The sequence below is a fragment of the Haematobia irritans genome, chromosome 4 (genome assembly GCF_050003625.1).
Source record: "Haematobia irritans isolate KBUSLIRL chromosome 4, ASM5000362v1, whole genome shotgun sequence".
Taxonomy (NCBI): domain Eukaryota; kingdom Metazoa; phylum Arthropoda; class Insecta; order Diptera; family Muscidae; genus Haematobia; species Haematobia irritans.
In genome coordinates, this window is record NC_134400.1 from 117042883 (window position 1) to 117068508 (window position 25626).

Below are 25626 nucleotides of genomic sequence, written 5' to 3' on the forward strand. Positions count from 1 at the left end.
CTTACATATTCCAGGGGAACTAGAATCTGTTGGTATGCCTCTGGCCACCTGCAAGCTCTTACTGCGTGAGAAGGCTGTTATGATGGCCAATATTCGATGGGAGAATTGCAAGGGTTGTAACGACACCAAGCAAATATGGACCCATTTAAACTTAAACCGCAAACTAGATATGCTAGTGTTCTCAAGGCGTCAGATAGCACTCCCGATATCTGCTATAACAGGTCGCTGCCTGATAGGCGAAGTTGCAAAAACTATAGGTGCGAAGTATAATGACTATTGTATGAGCTGTCATGATGCGGAGGAAAAGGAATCAATAAATCACCTCTTGTGTGAGTGTCCTGCTTTTTGTGTAAGGCGTAAGCGAATTTTAGGAGCATATAGCTTTAGATTACTGGCGGACCTGGAAAACGTTAACTTAAGCAGTTTGTTAATGTTTTTGGAGCAATCTGGTTGGTTCCACAAAAGTAAATAATAGAGAAGGTTCAGTGGTTAAGACTAGAAGTGCCCATATGTAATAGGTACCTTTTAGTTAAATGTGGTATCACAATGGACTGAATAGTCTAAGTGAGCCTGAAATTTAATCGGGCTGCCACGTTAACCTAACCTAACCTATCCTAACCTACTTGTTTATGTTAACCTGATATTAATGCAGGCTGGTTCTTCATCCAAATTAATTACTTTACATATTGTTATTACAATTTTAATACGAGCTTATTAGACATGAAGGATTGAGGAATTGATTGATTATGAAGCTATTGAAAAAAGTCTAACTAGAAATATGTTTCTTTGCTGGCTAATGCAAGTTTCCATAGTGTTTAGTGTAGATCTGGCGGAATGAGATAATTTAATTTGGGTTTTATATGCTAATTTCCTAAGGAAATTACATACGAGAATTATTCCATCCAAATTTACCCATTTTTCACCACCACAGTGTATCATCTTCTCACATAGCTACTATTGCTTAATCTTTTCTTTTGATTTCGGTTTGTTACTACACTAATGCAACAACAAATCGAATTTTTATTTTTGCAATATTTTGTTCCAAAATCACAGCCCATTTTGGCTATTTCAAGCACAGTTTTTTTTCTGACATTAAGTCTTCAATAAGACGCATTTTGAAGTTTCATAGTAAAAATTTAATATGTAATGCCGAACAGCTTTTCGAAATCTTGTGCACATTTTAGGAATATATATAAAATTACTTTCCAAAAGTTTGAAATTCGAAAATTTTAAATTTTGACTATTTTCAATCATAAATTGCGAATATCTCCAAAACGGTTTGAGATAGAAAGTTGATTCAAACGGCACAAATGAGTACTAACCTAGCACAAATTGGCACAACGTTCAGATTTTTGAAATTCGAAAATTTTAAATTTTGACTATTTTCAATCATAAATTGGCATTTTTTAAAAAAAGTTTTTGCGAATATCTCCAAAACGGTTTGAGATAGAAAGTTGATTCAAACGGCACAAATGAGTACTAACCTAGCACAAATTGGCACAACGTTCAGTTTTTTGAAATTCGAACATTTTAAATTTTGACTATTTTGGCATAAATTGGCATTTTTTAAAAAAAAGTTTTTGCGAATATCTCCAAAACGGTTTGAGATAGAAAGTTGATTCAAACGGCACAAAATAGTACTAACCTAGCACAAATTGGCACAACGTTCAGTTTTTTGAAATTCGAAAATTTTAAATTTTGACTATTTTCAATCATAAATTGGCATTTTTAAAAAAAAAGTTTTTGCGAATATCTCCAAAACGGTTTGAGATAGAAAGTTGATTCGAACGGCACAAATGAGTACTGAACTAGCACAAATTGGCACAACATTCAGTTTTTTGAAATTCGAAAATTTAAATTTTGGCGTTTTTCAAACACATATTTTTGAACTTTTTTAAAAATTTAATTTGGCTGTTTCTCGGAAACGGCTTGAGATAGAAAGGTGATCTCAACGGCACAACTTAGCACAAGTCGATAACGGTTTAATACAATATTAAAAATTTCGAAATTCGAAAATGGCGATTCTGGAAATTTTTCGAAATTTTAGAATTTCTCGAAAACTATAAGAGATAGAATTTTTATTTAAACGGCACAATAATGTACTCGGCTAGCACAACTCAGCACAACTGTCAAAATGTCGAATTTCGAAAATGGCGATTCTGGCAAAAATTTTGTTGAAAAAAGTTTTTTCGAAATATCTCGGCTATTTGATAAAATTTAAAAAAACAAATTGCAGCACAAATCGGCACAAACCTAGCACAATCCAGCACAACTTTCAAATTTTCGAAATTCGAAAATGGCAATTCTACTTTCTTGGACATATGATTCTGTTAAAAAAAAGTTCTTTACATAGACTCGTGGGCGCCTAAAACTTTGCTCTCTAAATATTACTGTTTGACAGTATGTGTTGCTTGTGTGTTGGTGGCTATAGCGGTAATTGTCTGTTGATGACAGCTACGTAGCCCATTGGATAGTGTGTTGGTTTACCAACTGTATAGTCCGCGGCGAAAGGTAAAATTTAAAAAAAATATAAAATTAAATAATTTCTTCTACATTGTTAGTATTACAGAAAAGTGTGCTAAGAATTATACAAACCTCGTGTAAAAGAGAAACATGTGAGGGAAGATACAATTAGCCATAAAAATATTTGTTTTTTTTTTTTGTGTGTTAGTCTTTATGAATTTGTTTTTATATCCCGAAAACAGAATCAACGTTTATCACAAAAATAATATACTTTTCTTTCAAACAAACTTCCTTACAGCGAAGTGTAAATGGGAAAAGTTATTTGTTTGTTAGTCTAAAAATTCGTTTGGGAGAAACGAATATTTTTTGCGTGTAGATGTAGTTGAAAAAGTTACTTCTACAAATTCACTGTTGCTTTGTGTAGTCAGTTTTGGGTTACATCCCACCAACAATTGCACACTACCAACTTTTATAAATTCTTAAACTATTTACGATTTTATTAAACTGATAATAATACACGTTGGCTTTTAAATGTTTTTGGCTTGTTTGCGATATGTGATCAATTACCTTACAAGATACAACAGCAATTCACGTGGGGGCTCAAAGTCATCTTGGTAGACAGTCGACCCAATGTCTGGTTTGTTTTCAGTCTGGTGACTGGTGACGGATGTTTCAGCTTTTGTAACGGCATCGATGGCGGACGTACCTTTTACATGTGACTGTTGGTTTTTTGGTGGCATGAGACCAGTTTCGGTGGTGGTGCCTCCACAAAAACCGGTGTTGTCGCTTTTGCCAGCAGTCTCATGCTCATGTTCATCGGCAGACGAAATGGCATTAGCATTATCCAATTCAATTTCCCGTTTTCGAGCGGCTAGACGTTGTTTTATTTGTGTCGTTGAGGTCATTGCCGAGGTCTTGGCAAGCGCTTCCGCTATTTCGAATTTCTCACGAAAATCCTTGAGCATGGCCAGCTCATGGGGATCAACAATGGGGCGTTGGGTTTCAGCGTTGGTCTTTTCGTTCGACGGGGACTCTTTGATGTTGTCGGATGGTGGCAGGGGAGATACAGATGGTGTTGGTGGTGGTACAACTATGTTGGCCACAATCTCCAATAAATCTTTGGGTGGTCGTCTCTTGTAAGCTGCACCTTCATTATCATTGCCATTGTCGTCATCATCATCATCATCGTCGCTGCTAAACAATTCCTCGTAGTTACTATTTTGCATCAGGATATCCTTTAAAAATTGCTTTCTTTGTATGGCTATTGTAGCTGGCTTTGGCCTTTGTGGAAGTTGTGGCGAGAGTAATATCTCTTGTGATTTTTTGGATGGCCTAGGCGGAGCCTGATCTACAACATCTTTTTGAGGTAGTGGTGGGGCTTCGTCCTTTTTCAAAGGTCTAGGAGGTAGCATTGGAGGTGTTTCAAGCATTGTGTTTTGAACATAATCCTCCAGGATTTTACGATTTTCCCCTGTCCTTTCAGAGTTTGGAATCAAGCCAGCCAAACTTAGACGCAGACGACATTCGTCGGTACATAAACGTCGGCACATTTCGTTAATGGCCAAGGGTCGAGCTGCCAAATCACTGGGTGCTGAACCCACACAGGTTTGACAGGGTGTATAGAAAGTCGAGTTACCAATCAACGAAATGTATTCATCCGAATTGGCCTTGCGACGATCCCCATCATCTTGCTGATTACTACTGGCATAACTGCTGCTGCATTCTGATATGAGAATTTCATAATCTTGCTCCAATGCATCCAGATCATCATCGTTATCTGGGCAGTTTTGAGGATTTTTCACATCCTCTGATTTGGACGGCGTATCATTTATGGGAAAGAATTCTGGTGGTTTTTCCCAATGCGTTGGTGATAAAGAGCCATCATTTTCCGATAGTCGACCTCCGGCATCACTTCGTATATTTTCCGATTGCTGTAAGGAGGATGGTGTGTAATTCAATAGCAACGAGGTAATGGGCATGGATTTACCCAAAGTATCGGAGCGACGATGACCACGCGACTTAAGCACATTTGAACCGAACGAATCTTGGTGAGATTGCATTTTTCTGATTTCCCGTTGACTTTTTTCGATTTGTTAACTTAGTGTATCAGGAGGTGGCGAATGGAATTCTGAATGCGCTTAGAATGGGTCTAGAATTTCATATTTTATGTGATTTGAGAATGTTGCGATAATGAGTTCACATTTGATGGTTGATGTTTTTTTGTAACACTCTTCAAAATTTTTCACATTTCATAAAGTGTGATGTTTTGTTTTAATATTTAATGTTCTAAAAATATATACATAAATACTAAAGTATTTTCTCACAACCACTTTTCTTAAAATTGAATGAAATTTATTATTTATTTCAATATTATACACAGAAAAAAAGTAAACAACATTATGAACAAAAAAATGAACTATCTCGTGCGAAAATTTAACTAAATTGTATTAAAAATTGTGAGATTCTTTAAATTAAAGAAAAATTTCCGAAATTTTTGGATTTTTAATTACCATTTACGAAATGCATCTTTTCGAAAAACAAAAATGAACTACAAATAAAGAAAAAATCTTAGGCGCCATATCATTCCCATTTTATCCACACTGTAGTTCATTCTTACTATTTTTGAGAAGTGTACTAAAAACTTCTGTTTGAGTGAGAATTGAACTAATTTGTATGTCATTGAAATTTTACTGCCATTTAGTTTATAAAAATTTTGAGGCATATTTGGAATAAAGAAAAAATCATTGGGCTGGGGAAAATGTCTTACAAAATTTTAAAAATAAACTAAAACAAAATAAAATGTTTGTAATAAATATGTACTAATATTTAGCATTAGATTTACAACAGACGTTTTTTTTTTCTGTGTAGAAAAATAATGAAGCATACTAAAGCATTTTCCATACTTATTTAAATTGAATGAAATGTTGGAAACGCTCATCCATATATAGTTACAAAAATATTTTTCGTCTTCAATCACGAAATTAATTGATCCAATTAATTTTTAATTTGAAATGTCTCCACTCAAAGAAATGATAGTATCCGTCACCAAAGTCACTGAAAAATGTATTTGTTCCAATAAAAAAAAAAAAAAAATAATAATTGATACAATTAATTTTTATACCCTGCGCCACACTGTGGAACAGGGTATTATAAGTTAGTGCATATGTTTGCAACACCCAGAAGGAGACGAGATATACACATGGTGTCTTTGGCAAAAATGCTCATGGTGGGCTCCTGAGTCGATATAACCATGTCCGTCTGTCCGTGAACACATTTTTGTAATCAAAGTCTAGGTCGCAGTTTTAGTCCAATCGACTTCAAATTTGGCACAAGTATGTGTTTTGGCTCAGAATAGAACCCTATTGATTTTGGAAGAAATCGGTTCAGATTTAGATATAGCTCCCATATATATCTTTCGCCCGATATGGACTTATATGGCCCCAGAAGCCAGAGTTTTATACTAATTTGATTAAAATTTTGCACAAGAAGAACAATTAGCACTATAGTCAAGTGTGCCAAATTTTATTGAAATCGGTTCAGAGTTAGATATGGCTCCCATATATATCTTTCGCCCGATATGGACTAATACGTTCCCAGAAGCCAGAGTTTTCACCCAATTTGGTTGAAATTTTGCACTAGGTGTACAATTAGTTGTTTGCCAAATTTTATTGAAATCGGTTCAGATTTAGATATAGCTCCCATATATATCGTTCGCCCGATTTATACTCATATGACCACAGTGGCCAAGTGGCACAGGGAGTAGAATTAGTATTGTAGCTATGTGTGCCAAATTTGGTTAAAATCGGTTCAGATTTAGATATAGCTCCCATATATATGTTTTTCTGATTTCGACAAATATGGTCAAAATACCAACATTTTCCTTGTAAAATCGCCACTGCTTAGTCGAAAAAAATGACTCTAATTTTCCTAAACTTGTAATACATATATATCGAGCGATAAATCATAAATAAACTTTTGTGAAGTTTCCTTAAAATTGCTTCAGATTTAAATGTTACCCATATTTTTATACCCTCCATCATAGGATGGGGGTATATTAACTTTGTCATTCCGTTTGTAACACATCGAAATATTGCTCTAAGACCCCATAAAGTATATATATTCTGGGTCGTGGTGAAATTCTGAGTCGATCTAAGCATGTCCGTCTGTTGAAATCACGCTAACTTCCGAACAAAACAAGCTATCGACTTGAAACTTGGCACAAGTAGTTGTTATCGATGTAGGTCGGATGGTATTGAAAATGGACCATATCGGTCCACTTTTACGTATAGCCCCCATATAAAGGGACCCTCGGATTTGGCTTGTGGAGCCTCTAAGAAAAGCACATTTCATCCGATCCGGCTGAAATTTGGTATATGGTGTTGATATATGGTCTCTAACAACCATGCAAAAATTGGTCCACATCGGTCCATAATTATATATAGCCCCCATATAAACCGATCCCCAGATATGGCTTGCGGAGCCTAAAAGATAAGCAAATTTCATCCGATCCGGCTGAAATTTGGTACATGGTGTTGGTATATGGTCTCTAACAACCATGTAAAAATTGGTTCACATCGGTCCATAATTATATATAGCCCCCATATAAACCGATCCCCAGATTTGGCTTGCGGAGCCTCAAAGAGAAGAAAATTTCATCCGATCCGGCTGAAATTTGGTACATGATGTTGGTATATGGTCTCTAACAACCATGCAAAAATTGGTCTATATCGGTCCTTAATTATATATAGCCCCCATATAAACCGATCCCCAGATTTGGCTTGCGAAGTCTCCAAGAGAAGCAAATTTCATCCAATCCTGTTGTAATTTGGAACATGGTGTTAGTATATGATCTTTAACAACCGTGCCAGAATTGGTCCATATCGGTCCATAATTATATATAGCCCCCATATAAAACATTCTCCAGATTTGATCTCCGGAGCCTCTTGGAGGAGCAAAATTCATCCGATCCGGTTCAAATTAGGCACGTGGTGTTAGTATATGGTCGCTAACAACCATACCAAAATTGGTCCAATCACACAAAAATTGGTCCATAACTGTTCATAATTTTATTTCTATAGAAAATTTTGTCAAGATTTTATTTCTATAGAAAATTTTGTCAAAATTTTATTCGGTTCATAATAAAATTTTCATCATTGTCAAAATTTTATTTCTATAGCAAATTTTGTCAAAATTATATTTCTATAGAAAATTTTGTTAAAATTTTATTCGGTTCAATCATGGTTGCCACTCGAGCCAAAAATAATCTACCAAGATTTTATTTCTATAGAAAATTTTGTCAAAAGTTTATTTCTATAGAAAATTTTGTTAAAGTTTTATTTCTGTAGAAATTTTCTTTCTATAGAAAATTTTGTCAAAATTTTTATTTCTATAGAAAATTTTGTGAAAATTTTATTTCTATAGAAAATTTTGTTAAAATTTTATTTCTGTAGAAAATTTTGTCAAAATTTTATGTCTACTGAATTATATACAAACTGAAAACTGAATTATATACATATTGGATCGATCTTTTTTGATTTAATATATACCACGTATGGACTTACATACAATTTAGAAGATGGTGTTAGGAGGTTTTAAGATACCTTGCCATCGACAACCGTTACCGCAACTTAAGTAATTCGATTGTGGATGGCAGTGTTTAGATGAAGTTTCTACGCAATCCATGATGGAGGGTACATAAGCTTCCGCCTGGCCGAACTTACGGCCGTATATACTTGTTTTTACTAACATTGTGTTCCACCCTAGTGCATTAGCCGGCTTAAATTTTAAGTCTATAGATTTTGTAGAAGTCTATCAAATTCTGTCCAGATCGAGTGATATTTAAATGTATGTATTTGGGATAAACCTTTATATATAGCACCCAACACATTTGACGGATGTGATATGGTATCGACAATTTAGATTTACAAAGTGGTGCAGGGTATTATATAGTCGGCCCCGCCCGACTTTAGACTTTCCTTACTTGTTTTTATTATTCATTTTTGTTTCAACTAAAAAATTTGTTGAACCAATTAAATGTTTAATTGAATATTTTTTGAAATTCATTAAAAATTTTAACTGGAAAATTTTGGGTGATTTTTTTGTGTAGATGAAGTGTATGAACACCATCATAGCGATAATTGGTAATTGGTAATTTAATTGATTCAATTAATTTTTGTGATTGAATTCTGTTTTAATTCAAACAGGAATTGATCCAATTAAACATTTCAAAACTTTGGAAGTTCTTCTAAAGGCACAGCTTTAAAAGCACTACCAAACATGGCCTCCCAAAAATGTTCTTTATTATAACTAATTTTTTTATTTTAACTTTTATTTTAATTTAGATTTTTATAAGTAGCTTTTTTTCATATTTTTAATTTGTAATTTATTTTTTTTTTGTTTCAAATAGGTTAAAAACAGAGTAAGAATTAATAAATTTGTTGAAAAAAATGCTACATCCATTCGATAAAAATTGTCCATTTTTGAAAATATTAGAGAGATCATAAGTTCCAGACAAGCTTTAGAATGCTTTAGAGTGCATTAAGAATTGTACAAAATTATAAAAACTATTAATTTGGCAAAATATCACAAAATTGTTTAATTCACACCGAAAAAAAAATACGGATTTCACCTTAAGAAGTGATGCCCATGTTAAATTCATCGACAATTCTGCACCACTTTTGGATCCAAAAAGAACATTTTCATTACTTTTTTGGCGACGATTTTTTTTTTGCTCACACAAATATATTCAATCACGAAATTAATTGATCCAATTAATTTTTAAATGAAATGTTTTCAATCACAAAAATGATAGTATCAATTACCACAGCCAATTAAAAAATTAATTTGTCCAATTAAAAATTTAGTTGAAACTATTAATTCTTGTAATAGATTTTTGTTGAATTCATTATCAATTCAACTTTTAATTGAATATTTTTGAAAATTCAATTAAAATTTTAATTGGAAATATTTTGGTGAAAATTTTTGCTGTGCTGGGACGTTTTAGACATTACGCGTTTTTGGCATTTTAATTTGTTATACATAATTAAATTCCATTTAATTATAACGGCAGTTTATATGGCGCATTTTTTTTATTTTGGAATTACTATAGCAGTGAAGTGCTTTCAAAATACATTTAAATTTCATTCAATTCTAAGGTTGGTGGTAACACATATGATCACTTTTTAATTTGAAAACACATAAGGGGGACTTTTTGCAAAATTTCACTTTTTTAAATTAGTTAATTAATTATTAACTTTACATTCTACATTATAGATTGTCTTAAATATCACAAATCTTGGTTACCCGAAGTTTTAATAAATGACTATAGGGGAATGCACTAAAATAAAAAAGAATTAGAAGTTGTATCATTTATAGTGGTTCACATTTTTCCCCTGCTATATATATTTTTTTATTAAATCAAATGTTATGGGGGTCCACTAACCGAGATTAGATGCCATCTGAAAATTTTTTTTTCAAAACCATTCTATTTTTGTTTTCTTTTATCTTAAATTTGGTTGATTCGAACATGGACTAAATCGCGTGTCCAAGATATTTTGTTAATTGAACATGGAATAAACCGAATGATTTAAACAAATGAAGCGTATGCGTTCACTCAACTGATGTTTAGAACATGAAACTAGTAAATCTGTGAGACAATTAGTGTTCCTTATTTATATGTGGCTACAAGCGAGGCTATCTACACAAAAACGCCAACAGACGGACGCATAGTCAGACTTTAACAAACCTCTCACAAAACCAGACATCAAGTGTTACTTGTTATTGCTGCTGCTTATGGCTGCACTTAAAGGGGATATGTTTGTAGTTTGTGATACCCCTTAAATGTTTTATGTGCCAGACAAGAACTCGCCAAAAACACAAAAAGTTCGAGCAGCGAAATAAACAATCGGTCGTTTGGGATGACAGCTATTCAAGCACTCTGATCGATTTACCACTACTGCCCTCCTTCTCGGCACCATAGTATGGTATCAGTCATACTTATGGGGCTGCGCCTGCGTACACCAACCACATGCAAGTTCTATGGCGACAGCTTTAACAGAGTAATTTCCAAATAGAATGTCATGCAAAACAAACTATTGACAAATGGACGGACGGACGGACAGACTGAGAATCAAACCTGGCTGGAAGTGCCTGTTATACAGTAAATAAGCGTTCTTCCGCCTCAGGCCTGCTGACAGGCTGGTTGACACAACAAAGTGATTCTGGTGGTGTGAGTCAACAAGTAAATTAACAATTGTTTCCATTCGATACAACAACAAAACGAAAACAAACAGTATTTCTAAAAAACTATTGATTTAATAACGAACATTAAGGCAATCAACATTTACTCTAGGCGATTTGACAATTTTCTCTCACTTAGCTAATTAATTGAATTGAACTGTATTTATTTATTTATTTTCAAAATGTTTTAATGTTTACCATGGAACAATGTGAATCCTAAACTTTTGCCGATAGGAAATCCCTAAAGCTAAGTAAGTCTTCATTAATGAACAGAACATTTTGTCACAATTGTATTTCTATAGAAAATTTTTCCCAAAATTTTATTTCTGTAGCAAATTTTGTCGAAATTTTATTTCTGTAGCAAATTTTGTCAAAATTTTATTTCTATAGAAAATTTTGTCGAAATTTTATTTCTGTAGAAAATTTTTGTCAACATTTCATTTCTATAGAAAATTTTGTGACAATTTTACTTCTATAGAAAATTTTGTCAAAATTTTATTTCTATAGTAAATTTTGTCAACATTTTATTTCTATAGCAAATTTTGTCAAAATTTTATTTCTATGGAAAATTTTGCCAAAATTTTATTTCTATGGAAAATTTTGCAAAAAATTTGTTTTTATAGACAATTTTGTCAAAATTTTATTTCTATAGAAAATTTTTGTCAAAATTTTATTTCTATAGAAAATTTTGCCAAAGTTTTATTTCTATAGTAAATTTTGTCAAAATTTTATTTCTATAGAAAATTTTGCCAAAATTTTATTTCTATAGAAAATTTTGTCAAAATTTTATTTCTATAGAATATTTTTGTCAAAATTTTATTTCTATAGAAAATTTTGTCCACATTTTATTTCTATAGAAAATTTTGTCAAAATTTTATTTCTATAGAAAATTGTGCCAAAAAATTTTTTTATAGAAAATTTTGTCATATTTTTATTTTTATAGAAAATTTTGTCAAAATTTTATTTGTATGGAAAATTTTGCCAAAATTTTATTTCTGTGAAAAATTTTGCCAAAAATTTATTTTTATAGAAAATTTTGTCAAAATTTTATTTCTATAGAAAATTATGTTAAAAATTTTATGCTATAGAAAACTTTATCAAAATTTTATTTCTGTAGAAAATTTTGCCAAAATTTTATTTCTGTAGAAGATTTTGATAAAATTTTATTTCTTTGGAAAATTTTGTCAACATTTTTTTTTATAGAAATTTTTGTAAAAAATTTATTTCTATAGGATGTTTTGTCAAAATTTTATTTCTATAGAAAATTTTGTCAAAAAATTATTTCTATAGCAAATTTTGTCAACATTTTATTTCCATTCGTTTTGTTTTGTTATTGTTGGTTTTGTTTTTTAAGTATTGTTGTTGTTTTTTTTATTTCAGCTTAAAACCATACATTGACTAAACTACAAGTGTAGCTTAACCAACAGAGGAAAAGAATGTTTGTCAAATTTATTTGGGCAAAGCCCTATAGACTGCAAGATGGTTGGATGGACGCACGTTTCGGAATTACCACATTCCTCATCAGCATCCTCTACTTGCAGCGAAACTATCAACCAATTATCAGAATAAATTCAGGCAGTTCATTAAACCCAACAATGAACCACACTTGAACCTTCCGAAAAAAGGTTTTGTATGATAGCCGGCTTATGCCGAAATAAATTCGAAACAAACTATCATACAAAACCTTTTTTCGGAAGGTTCCAGTGTGGTTCATTGTTGGGTTTAATAAACTGTCTAAATTTATTCTGATAATTGGTTGATAGTTTTGCTGTAAGTAGAGGATGCTGATGAGGAATGTGGTAATTCCGAAACGTGCATCCATCCAACTATCTTGCAGTCTACAGAGCTTTGCCCAAATAAATTTGGCAAACATTCTTTTCCTCTGTTGGTTAAGCTACACTTGTAGTTTAGTCAATGTATGGTTTAAGCTGAAATAAAAAAAAAACAACAACAAAATTTTATTTCTCTAGAAAATTTTGTCAACATTTTATTTCTATAGAAATTTTTTGTCAAAATTTTATTTCTGCAGAAAATGTTGTCCAAATTTTATTTCTATAGAAAATTTTGTCCAAATTCTATTTGTATAGAAAATTTTGTTAACATTTTATTTCTATAGAAAATTTTGTCAAAATTTTATTTCTATGGAAAATTTTGCCAAAAATTTATTTTTATACACAATTTTGTCAACATTTTATTTCTATAGAAAATTTTTGTCAAAATTTTATTTCTATAGAAAATTTTGCCAAAGTTTAATTTCTGTAGAAAATTTTGTCCAAATTTTATTTCTATAGAAAATTTTGTCAACATTTTTTGTCTATGGAAAATTTTGCCAAAATTTTATTCCTATGGAAATTTTTGCCAAAAATTTATTTCTGTAGAAAATTTTGTAAAAATTTTATTTCTATAGAAATTTTTTGTCAAAATGTTATTTCTATAGAAAATTTTGTCCACATTTTATTTTTATAGAAAATTTTGTCAAAAAATCATTTATATAGCAAATTTTGTCAAAATTTTATTTCTATAGAAAATTGTGCAAATTTTTTTTTATAGAAAATTTTGTCAAATTTTTATTTTTATAGAAATTTAGTCAAAAATTTATTTCTATGGAAAATTTTGCCAAAATTTTATTTCTGTGGAAAATTTTGTCAACATTTTTTTTTCTATAGAAAATTATGTTGAAATTTTTATGCTATAGAAAATTTTGTCAAAATTTTATTTCTGTAGAAAATTTTGCCAAAATTTTATTTCTATAGAAAATTTTGTCAAAATTTTATTTCTATAGAATATTTTTGTCAAAATTTTATTTCTACAATTAATGAATTGTTGATTGAAAATTTTGTCCACATTTTATTTCTATAGAAAATTTTGTCAAAATTTTATTTCTATAGAAAATTGTGCAAAAAAATTTTTTTATAGAAAATTTTGTCATATTTTTATTTTTATAGAAAATTTTGTCAAAATTTTATTTGTATGGAAAATTTTGCCAAAAATTTATTTTTATAGAAAATTTTGTCAAAATTTTATTTCTATAGAAAATTTTGTCAACATTTTTTGTCTATGGAAAATTTTGCCAAAATTTTATTCCTATGGAAATTTTTGCCAAAAATTTATTTCTGTAGAAAATTTTGTCCAAATTTTATTTCTATAGAAAATTTTGTCAACATTTTTTGTCGATGGAAAATTTTGCCAAAATTTTATTCCTATGGAAATTTTTGCCAAAAATTTATTTCTGTAGAAAAATTTGTCAAAATTTTATTTCTATAGAAATTTTTTATCAAATTATTTCTATAGAAAATTTTGTCAAAAAATCATTTATATAGCAAATTTTGTCAAAATTTTATTTCTATAGAAAATTGTGCAAATTTTTTTATAGAAAATTTTGTCAAATTTTTATTTTTATAGAAATTTTGTCAAAATTTTATTTCTATGGAAAATTTTGCCAAAATTTTATTTCTGTGGAAAATTTTGTCAACATTTTTTTTTCTATAGAAAATTATGTTGAAATTTTTATGCTATAGAAAATTTTGTCAAAATTTTATTTCTGTAGAAAATTTTGCCAAAATTTTATTTCTGTAGAAAATTTTGCCAAAAATTTATTTCTATAACAAATTTTGTCAACATTTTATTTCTATAGAAAATTGTGCAAATTTTTTTTATAGAAAATTTGGTCCAAACTCTATTTGTATAGAAAATTTTGTCCAAATTTTATTTCTATAGAAAATTATGTTGAAATTTTTCTGCTATAGAAAATATTGTCAAAATTTTATTCCTGTAATGTCAAAATTTTACTTCTACAGAAAATTTTGGCTAAATTTTATTTCTTTAGAAAATGTTGTCAACATTTTATTTGTTTAGAAAATGTTGTAAAAATTTTATTTTTATAGAAAATGTTGTCGAAATTTTTCTGGTATAGAAAATTTTGTCAAAATTTTACTTCTATAGAAAATTTTTGTCAGAATGTTACTGCTATAGAAAATTGTTGTCAACATTTTATATATATATGACAAAATTTTCTTTGACTATTCAGTCCATAGTGATACCACAGTGGTGTACTTAGGGCATGTGCTGAAAGTAGGGTACCCCTTTTTGGTCATATATGTTAGGGGAGGGGGACCTCCCCCTTGCGCGCCGTTTTGAAAATTGGAACAAAATTATTTGATTTGCTTGTAATTTTCAGGTAAGGTTGAAGGGGGCCTCCAGACAAAGAACGGCTACTTTATTTGAAAATATTTGGTTGGCCTTTTTTAAAGTACAGTGAAATAAAAATTCTCTGAATTACTGAAAATTTACGAAAAAACTGGATGGGGTTATGAAATTTATATCAGGTTCCTCTCCTTAAGTACATACAGTGGAACAATTAAACTTTTACAATTTACTTGAAATTTACGGAGAACGTTAAGAGAGGTTATGCAATTAATATCGGATACCTGATTTTGTGATATTTGGACGGGAAGAGGGTTCTTGCCTGTATCTTGCTTGTTGAAAATTGGGCTTATAATTTACTTGACATTTTCTGCGACGTTTTTACAAGATACGCTACAACATTTTTCGATATTCGGCCGGGGTCTTTGGCTCGGAATCAATGCCAAAAAACCTTAAGAGAATCGATGATGTACCTCATTTTTTGATATCTGGTCGGAGAAGAAGTTCTCTGATTTGCTTGACATTTTCGGGGAAGGTTGGGGGTAACCTCTAGACAAAGATCTGCTACAATATTTTTGATGTTTGTTCGGAGAAGAGGATCTTCCCATTGCCAAACCTTTTTTAAGTACACGTATATTGACCTAATATTAAGGGTTATGTAACTTACATTTTAGGATAAGCAAGTTACACAACATTAATGACAATTTTCTATAAAATAGGAAATTTTAACCAACAGAAGGTTCATAATTTTTGCTTCAAAAATTTTGTTCTTTAAATTTGGGACACAAATCTTTGCGTCCCTTTGTTAGTTGGATTCAAGTAAACTTTATTTTATAGTAAAAAAAATAAACTTCTCCGACGTAAAACGAAATGGAATTGATACTTTATTTTTTATATCTGGTCGGGGACCACCCCATTGCATGACATTTTGAAACTTGAATAAAAGTTCTTCGATTTTCTTGAAATTCATTTTTGATATTTAATCATGGAATGAGAAGAATAAAAATTTGGAGTTTCTCGGGTACGTTATTGATATCTGGTTGGTGGCGGGTACCTCCTCATTTTTTAAAAGTGAAATAAGAGGAGCTTTATTTTCCGATATTTGTTCGGGAACGACATTTTCCCCGTGTCCGACATTTAAAAAAAATGTTATTGCGCTAAATATTTTAAAGAACTTTAAAATATACACTTTGTCTGATTTATTTCACAGGAAGCATATAGTGTTTTTATTCAGTTAAAATAGGATACTTTTGGACCTTAGTAGGACTTCCCCTGGTCCAACTTTTTATTTTTTTTCGTTTGATAACTTAAATATTTTACATTAAGTTTTCTAAAATAAAAAACATGTTTGTTAATGGTGTTTTTATTTCTTTCTGGACTATTGAATTCATTCATCACAAATCGGATCAAATTTACATATAGTTCGTATACACCGATAATAACAGAAGTAAATTGTTTTATGGGCACAATGAAGTACAAGGAAACAAATAAAACGTTTGCAAAATGGGTATGGCAAACGATGTCCATTAAGGATCCAAGACTAAAAGATATTAAGTCCAAAAAGGTAGTGCACCTGCGAAGAAGTGGTCCTCTAATTTATTAAAAATCAAACTGATCGAAGATAGATAAACAAATATGTCGGAATTTTAAATATTTACGAGTTATTGTGGGCGTTACTTTGTTTTCACTTATTGTTTGACTTGCACAAACATTAAAAATATATGTTTAAATATTAACAATTAGAAAATCAATATATACCAATGCCTACGCAAAATATTTTTTTTTGTCATTATGCACTGAACAAAACTCTCGACTACACCGAAAAAATATATTGTCGTGAGGTCAAAGATTTCATGTCTTTAAAATACGAATGCAAATTTTGCTTAGCGTAGAAGACGCATTTCTCTACTTTAATATGACTTTGATTTGACTTAAAAATGGGTATCATAACATGAAAGAAAAAAATTTTGGGCTAATGTCAACTTGACTTTAATGATTCAGAAAAATTCTTTAAAATTAATGGAATTGTCTTTAAATTTTTTTTGCATCTTGACTACAAGGCAAACAATCGTTTAAAAATAGAACATATTTTTCCACACTTTATATTAAAAACGATTTTACTGGAAACATAAAATAATTTGTACTGGAAGGCGAGTCTGAATTTGGCAAATAAAGTTGTCGTTAACTCGTTATGAAAGGACTTTGATAGTATATGAAGAAAACAAGTTGAAAAAAAAAATTAAAATTTTCTTCCTAGGAGCAAGTACACAAAACCCAAATTTAAAAGACCATTTTGTCTTAAAAGTATCCTTACTTGTATACTCCGCTTCTTTGGCTCGGAATCAATACCAAAATTGTTAAAGTAAAGACAAAATCTTGGGAAACGGGCATGCTTTTTTTCAGTGTGAGTGAGCATATTTATTCAATTAGAATAATTTAATTCAATCCTATAATCCAATACACAGTGTTCCAAAGAACAAAACCAAAACAGTAAATACCTAACTTTAGACGCAAAAAACTAATTCTTTCCTCCCAAACGAAATCTTCACTGAAAAAAAAAACATGTCAGGTTCCAATGATTTTGTCTTTACACTAATTATTTTTGTATTGACTTCGATCTTCGAGAAGCGAAGCGGGGCAGACTACATTATTCCCTGCACCACTTTGTAGATCCACATTTTCGATATCATACCATATTTGTCCCAAATACATACATTTAATTATAACTCGATCTGGACAAAATTTGTTAGACTTCTATAAAATCTATAGACTTAAAATAAGTCGGCTAATGCCCTGGGGTGGAACACAATGTTAGTAAAAAACAAGTATATACGACCGTAAGTTCGGCCAGGCCGAATCTTATGTACCCTCCACCATGGATTGCGTAGAAACTTCTACGAAAGACTGTCATCCACAAATTTCAACTCACATAGTTGTTAAATATCATATACTACCACCACGTACCAAATTTCAACCAGATCGGATGAATTTTGCTTCTCCAAAAGGCACCGGAGGTCAAATCTGGGGATCGGTTTATATGGGATCTATATATTATTATGGACTGATAGGAACCAATTCCTGCATGGTTGTTGGATACCCTATACTAACATCACGTACCAAATTTAAACCGAATGGGAAGAATTTTGTTTTCCAAGGTTCTCCGGAGGTCAAATCTGGGGATCGGTTTATATGGGGCCTATATATAATTATGGACCGATATCGACCAATTTTTGCATGGGTGTTTGAGGACATATACCCAGCAAAAACTAGGTAACCACATCTCATTACAATTGACATTACCGGGAGTAAAGCTGTCATTACACGTTGCATTACATTGCGGCGAGTTATAATGACTAACTTGTAATGACAAAAATAAATACTTCTCTGTAATTTTCGAATTGTTATTCTCAAATTTTTAGGCAGTTGTAGTTAACGAATTAATAAAATAGAATAAATGTTGGTACCGTTAGGTGTAATTATTAACATAATCGAGCACTTACATAAAAAATCAAAAAGAATATGTAATGTAACGGTAATTCTGAAAAATTTTCCGTTAAGAAATTTTTATCACAAATATTTCGTAATAATTGTGTTTAATGACATTATCATATTATGTTTTAAATAAATGCTTTTTTATACCTCATTCACATTACACTTCCAAAATGCACTTAAACTAAATTTCAAATGCCATTTGCCTTATAAAAACGAGACTTAAAATCCACTTTTAGTAGATTTCGAACCTTATGTGAATTGGCTATTGGATATATTATAACGTAATTCACGAATCCAACTCCCTTAAACAACCTACATTTATTTATATTTTAAGTGTGAAATTAATTGGCGTGTAATCTTATTTAGATTATTTATTAGATTTTTTGTTTATTTATACAATATTCGTTTCTATTCAAGTAGTTCTCCTATTACAGCATCACTCGCCTTATTTTGATCCATTGTAATCGGCGATAGAAATCAATATTTTCGAGATTTGGTTGCCTGAGACAATAAGTGGCTATTTTGCAAGCTTTAATGTATCTACGAATAAGTCATTACATATTAGGTGATTATATGCTTTAAATGCACTACTTATTTTATGGTCGAAAGTATGCCTGGAGAGAAGTACTTTCCTTCTAGGACATGCGTATATAAATGTAATCCGAAGCGATGCCAATTAATAAGTGGTTATTAATTTTTAAATAGGCTTACCTACAAGATTACCGGGTAATGAGAGTTTTTGCTGGGTATTAACATCACGTAACAAATTTCAACTGAATCAGATAAATTTTGGTCTTCCAAGAGGCTCCGGACGTCAAATCTAGTGGTCGGTTTATATGGGGGCTCTATGTAATAATGGACCGATATGGACCAATTTTTGCATGGTTGTTAGAGACCATATACTAACACCATGTACCAAATTTCAGCCGGCTCGGATGAAATTTGCTTCTCTTAGAGGCTCCGCAAGCCAAATCGGGGGCCGGTTTATATGGGGGCTATATATAATTATAGACCGATATAGACTAATTTTTGCATGGTTGTTAGAGAACATATACTAACACCATGTACCTAATTTCAGCCGGATCGGATGAAAATTGTTTCTCTTAGAGGCTCTGCAAACCAAATCGGGGGATCGGTTTATATGAGGGCTATATATAATTATGGACCGATGTGGACCAATTTTTGCATGGTTGTTAGAGACCATATACTAACACCATGTACCAAATTTCAGCCGGTTCGGATGAAATTTGCTTCTCTTAGAGGCTCCGCAAGCCAAATCGGGGGATCGGTTTATATGGGGGCTATATATAATTATGGACCGATGTGAACCAATTTTTCCATGGTTGTTAGAGACCATATACTAACACCATGTACCAAATTTCAGCCGGATCGGATGAAATTTGCTTCTGTTAGAGGCTCTGCAAGCCAAATCGGGGGATCGGTTTATATGGGAGCTATATATAATTATGGACCGATATGGACCAATTTTTGCATGGTTGTTAGAGACCATATACTAACATCATGTACCAAATTTCAACCGGATCGGAAGAAAATTGCTTTTCTTAGAGGCTCCGCAATCCTAATCGGGGGACCGGTTTATATGGGGGCTATATATAATTATGGACCGATGTGAAGCAATTTTTGCATGGTTGTTAGAGACTATATACTAACACCATGCACCAAATTTCAGACGGATCGGATGAAAATTGTTTCTCTTAGAGGCTCTGCAAGCCAAATCGGGGGATCGGTTTATATGGGGGCTATATATAATTATGGACCGATTTGAACCAATTTTTGCATGATTGTTAGAGACAATATACTAACACCATGTACCAAATTTCAGCCGGATCCGATGAAATTTGCTTCTCTTAGAGGCCTCGCAAGCCAAATTTGGGGGTCCGTTTATATGGGGGCTATGTACCTAATTTCAGCCGGATCGGATGAAAATTGTTTCTCTTAGAGGCTCTGCAAACCAAATCGGGGGATCGGTTTATATGGGGGCTATATATAATTATGGACCGATGTGGACCAATTTTTGCATGGTTGTTAGAGACCATATACTAACACCATGTACCAAATTTCAGCCGGTTCGGATGAAATTTGCTTCTCTTAGAGGCTCCGCAAGCCAAATCGGGGGATCGGTTTATATGGGGGCTATATATAATTATGGACCGATGTGAACCAATTTTTCCATGGTTGTTAGAGACCATATACTAACACCATGTACCAAATTTCAGCCGGATCGGATGAAATTTGCTTCTGTTAGAGGCTCTGCAAGCCAAATCGGGGGATCGGTTTATATGGGAGCTATATATAATTATGGACCGATATGAACCAATTTTTGCATGGTTGTTAGAGACCATATACTAACATCATGTACCAAAGTTCAACCGGATCGGAAGAAAATTGTTTCTTTTAGAGGCTCTGCAAACCAAATCGGGGGATCGGTTTATATGGGGGCTATATATAATTATGGACCGATGTGGACCAATTTTTGCATGGTTGTTAGAGACCATATACTAGGTTAGGTTAGGTTATGTGGCAGCCCGATGTATCAGGCTCACTTAGACTATTCAGTCCATTGTGATACCACAGTGGTGAACTTCTCTCTTATCACTGAGTGCTGCCCGATTCCATGTTAAGCTCAATGACAAGGGACCTCCTTTTTATAGCCGAGTCCGAACGGCGTTCCACATTCCAGTGAAACCACTTAGAGAAGCTTTGAAACCCTCAGAAATGTCACCAGCATTACTGAGGTGGGATAATCCACCGCTGAAAAACTTTTTGGTGTTCGGTCGTAGCAGGAATCGAACCCACGACCTTGTGTATGCAAGGCGGGCATGCTAACCATTGCACCACGGTGTCTCCCTAGAGACCATATACTAACACCATGTACCAAATTTCAGCCGGTTCGGATGAAATTTGCTTCTCTTAGAGGCTCCGCAAGCCAAATCGGGGGATCGGTTTATATGGGGGCTATATATAATTATGGACCGATGTGAACCAATTTTTCCATGGTTGTTAGAGACCATATACTAACACCATGTACCAAATTTCAGCCGGATCGGATGAAATTTGCTTCTGTTAGAGGCTCTGCAAGCCAAATCGGGGGATCGGTTTATATGGGAGCTATATATAATTATGGACCGATATGAACCAGTTTTTGCATGGTTGTTAGAGACCATATACTAACATCATGTACCAAAGTTCAACCGGATCGGAAGAAAATTGCTTTTCTTAGAGGCTCCGCAATCCTAATCGGGGGATCGGTTTATATGGGGGCTATATATAATTATGGACCGATGTGAAGCAATTTGTGCATGGTTGTTAGAGACTATATACTAACACCATGCACCAAATTTCAGACGGATCGGATGAAAATTGTTTCTCTTAGAGGCTCTGCAAGCCAAATCGGGGGATCGGTTTATATGGGGGCTATATATAATTATGGACCGATTTGAACCAATTTTTGCATGATTGTTAGAGACAATATACTAACACCATGTACCAAATTTCAGCCGGATCCGATGAAATTTGCTTCTCTTAGAGGCCTCGCAAGCCAAATTTGGGGGTCCGTTTATATGGGGGCTATACGTAAAAGTGGACCGATATGGCCCATTTGCAATACCATCCGACCTACATCAATAACAACTACTTGTGCCAAGTTTCAAGTCGATAGCTTGTTTCGTTCGGAAGTTAGCGTGATTTCAACAGACGGACGGACGGACGGACGGACGGACATGCTCAGATCGACTCAGAATTTCACCACGACCCAGAATATATATACTTTATGGGGTCTTAGAGCAATATTTCGATGTGTTACAAACGGAATGACAAAGTTAATATACCCCCCATCCTATGGTGGAGGGTATAATATGGGAAACATTTAAATCTGAAGCAATTTTTAGCCAACTTTGCAAAAGTGTATTTATGATATATCGGTCGATAAATATGTACTAGAATTATAGGAAAATTTGAGTTGCTTTAGCACACTCATTCACACACGCCATTGAACACGATGCATCAAAGCGTCAAATTCAAATGTTTCTGATATGAACTTAATATGACACCACAGCATGACATTCTAACTACTTCCTGAGATGTTCTTTATTACTATGAATGAAAAAATAAAGAACGCTGGTTCAAATCTCACCAGCGGCAATTTTTTTTAATAAATATTTTTCTAAAAAATATTGTTTTATGCTTTACATCGTTTTTATTGTGTTTTTCGGCATACATTTTTATATAAATATATTTTTCCCATTAAAACTCTAAAGAAATTAAAAACTATCATAATTTACAAAACCTTATCAAAAGAACTTCCATGGAAGTGAAAAAGCCAAACGGCACAGGTTCAAATCCCAGCGGGGATGATTTTTATACCCTTCACCACTACTGTGGTACAGGGTATAATAAGTTTGTGCATTTGTATGTAACGTCAAGAAGGAAAAGTCTGAGACCCATCGTTTAGTATACCGATCGTCTTAAATTAAATTCTGAGTCGATTTAGCGATGTCCGTCTGTCTGTCTGTCTGTCTGTCCGTCTGTCTGTCTGTATTTTTGTGTGCAAAGTACAGCTCGCAGTTTTAGTCCGATTGTCCTAAAATTTGGTACAGGGTCCTTTTTCGGCTCAAAGACGATCCCTATTGATTTTGGAAAAAATTGGTTCAGATTTAGATATAGCTGCCATATATATTTTTCACCGATCTGGTCATAATTGGCGTGTATATCAACCGATCTTCCTCAAATTTCGTACATCCGAATATTTTATGAGTCTCGAAAAACTTGCAAAATGTCAGCCAAATCGGTTCAGATTTAGATATAGCTCCCATATATAGCTTTCGCCTGATTTACACTCGTTTGCCCACAGAGGCCAATTTTTTGCTCCGATTTAGTTGAAATTTTGCACAGAGAGTAGAATTAGCATTGTAGCTATGCGTGCCAAATTTGGTTGAAATCGGTTCAGATTTAGATATAGCTCCCATATATATGTTTTTCTGATTTCGACAAAAATGGTCAAAATACCAACATTTTCCTTGTAAAATCGCCACTACTTAGTCGAAAAGTTGTAAAAATGACTCTAATTTTCCTAAACTTCTAATGCATATATATCGAGCGATAAATCATAAATAAACTTTTTCGAAATTTCCTTAAAATTGCTTTAGATTTAAACGTTTCCCATATTTATCCCCTGCTCCACACTGTGGAACAGGGTATTATAAGTTAGTGCATATGTTTGCAACACCCAGAAGGAGACGAGATAGACACATGGTGTCTTTGGCAAAAATGCTCAGGGTGGGCTCCTGAGTCGATATAGCGATGTCCGTCTGTCCGTCTGTCCGTGAACACATTTTTGTAATCAAAGTCTAGGTCGCAGTTTTAGTCCAATCGACTTCAAATTTGGCACAAGTATGTGTTTTGGCTCAAAATAGATCCCTATTGATTTTGGGAGAAATCGGTTCAGATTTAGATATAGCTCCAATATATATCTTTCGCCCGATATGGACTAATACGGTCCCAGAAGCCAGAGTTTTACTCCAATTTGGTTGAAATTTTGCACAGGGAGTAGAATTAGCATTGTAGCTATGCGTGCCAAATTTGGTTGAAATCGGTTCAGATTTAGATATATCTCCCATATATAGCTTTCGCCCGATTTACACTCATATGACCACAGAGGCCAATTTTTAACTCCGATATAGTTGAAATTTTGCACAGGGAGTAGAATTAGCATTGTTGCTATGCGTGCCAAATTTGGTTGAGATCGGTTCAGATTTAGATATAGCTCTCATATATAGCTTTCGCCCGATTTACACTCATATGACCACAGAGACCAATTTTTTTGTTCCGATTTAGTTGAAATTTTGCACAGGGGGTAGAATTATCATTGTAGCTATGCGTGCCAAATTTGGTTGAAATCGGTTCAGATTTAGATATATCTCCCATATATAGCTTTCGCCCGATTTACACTCATATGACCACAGAGGCCAATTTTTAACTCCGATATAGTTGAAATTTTGCACAGAGAGTAGAATTAGCATTGTTGCTATGCGTACCAAATTTGGTTGAAATCGGTTCAGATTTAGATATAGCTCCCATATATATGTTTTTCTGTTTTCGACAAAAATGGTCAAAATACCAACATTTTCCTTGTAAAATCGCCACTGCTTAGTCGAAAAGTTGTAAAAATAACTCTAATTTTCCTAAACTTCTAATGCATATATATCGAGCGATAAACCATAAATAAACTTTTGCGAAGTTTTCTTAAAACTGCTCCAGATTTAAATGTTTCCCATATTTTTATTTTTTACTAACATTGTGTTCCACCCTAGTGCATTAGCCGACTTAAATTTTGAGTCTATAGATTTTGTAGAAGTCTATCAAATTCTGTCCAGATCGAGTGATATTTAAATGTATGTATTTGGGACAAACCTTTATATATAGCCCCAACACATTTGACGGATGTGATATGGTATCGAAAATTTAGATCTGCAAAGTGGTGCAGGGTATAATATAGTCGGCTCCGCCCGACTTTAGACTTTCCTTACTTGTTTTTTTTATTTTTGTTATTTTTTGTTTACTTTTTTATTGGTTTGATATTGTTTTTTGCGAAGTTTAATTGTCCCAAACTTAAATTTTCACTTAAAACGGCCTAATTCCGTACTTTCTATGTTCAAAATGATTGCATCAGAAACGGAAGTGAAAACAAGTACTCTCCACCATGGATTGTGTAGAAACTTCTATGAAAGACTGTCATTCACATTCGAATTACTTGGGTTGCGGTAACACTTGCCGATGGCAAGGTATCTTAAAACTTCTTAACACTGTCTTCTCAATTGTAAATTAGTCCACACGGGGTATATATTAAACAAAAAAAAATTCCGAATAAATACGTATATAATTCAGTTTTACAAAATTTTCTATAGAAAAAAAAATTTGACAAAATTTTCTATAGAATTAAAATTTTGGTAGATTTTTTGGGATCTGCTATATATAGCTATAGACCGATATGGGCCAATTTTGCATGGTTGTTAGCGGTCATATACTAGCGCAATATACCAAAATTCACCACGTACCAAATTTCAACCGAATCGGATGAATTTTGCTCCGCCAAGAGCTCCGGAGGTCAAATCTGGGGATCGGTTTATATGGGGGCTACATATAATTATGCACCGATATGGACCAATTCCTGCATGGTTGTTAGAGACCATATACTACCACTACGTACAAAATTTCAACCGAATCGGATGAATTTTGCTCATCCCTGATGCTCCGGAAGCCAAATCGGGGGAT

At 32.9% G+C, this 25626-nt stretch overlaps 1 protein-coding gene across 4 annotated transcripts in view; it reads right to left on the reverse strand.

The window, feature by feature from the left end:
• cu (NADP/NADPH phosphatase nocturnin) overlaps positions 1–25626 on the reverse strand; it is a 129955-nt gene that overhangs the window by 77796 nt on the left and 26533 nt on the right. The window contains exons 1-2 of one of the 4 annotated variants that reach the window (XM_075303819.1): positions 9905–10084; positions 3031–4749 (exon numbers count right to left, since the gene is read on the reverse strand). The exons of the other annotated variants lie outside the window; for them this stretch is intronic. Of the exons in view, the coding sequence (XP_075159934.1) occupies positions 3031–4523 (1493 nt within the window). The 5' untranslated portion in view covers positions 4524–4749; positions 9905–10084. Of the gene's footprint in view, positions 1–3030; positions 4750–9904; positions 10085–25626 lie in introns of those variants that run through there. 4 annotated transcript variants of the gene reach the window in all.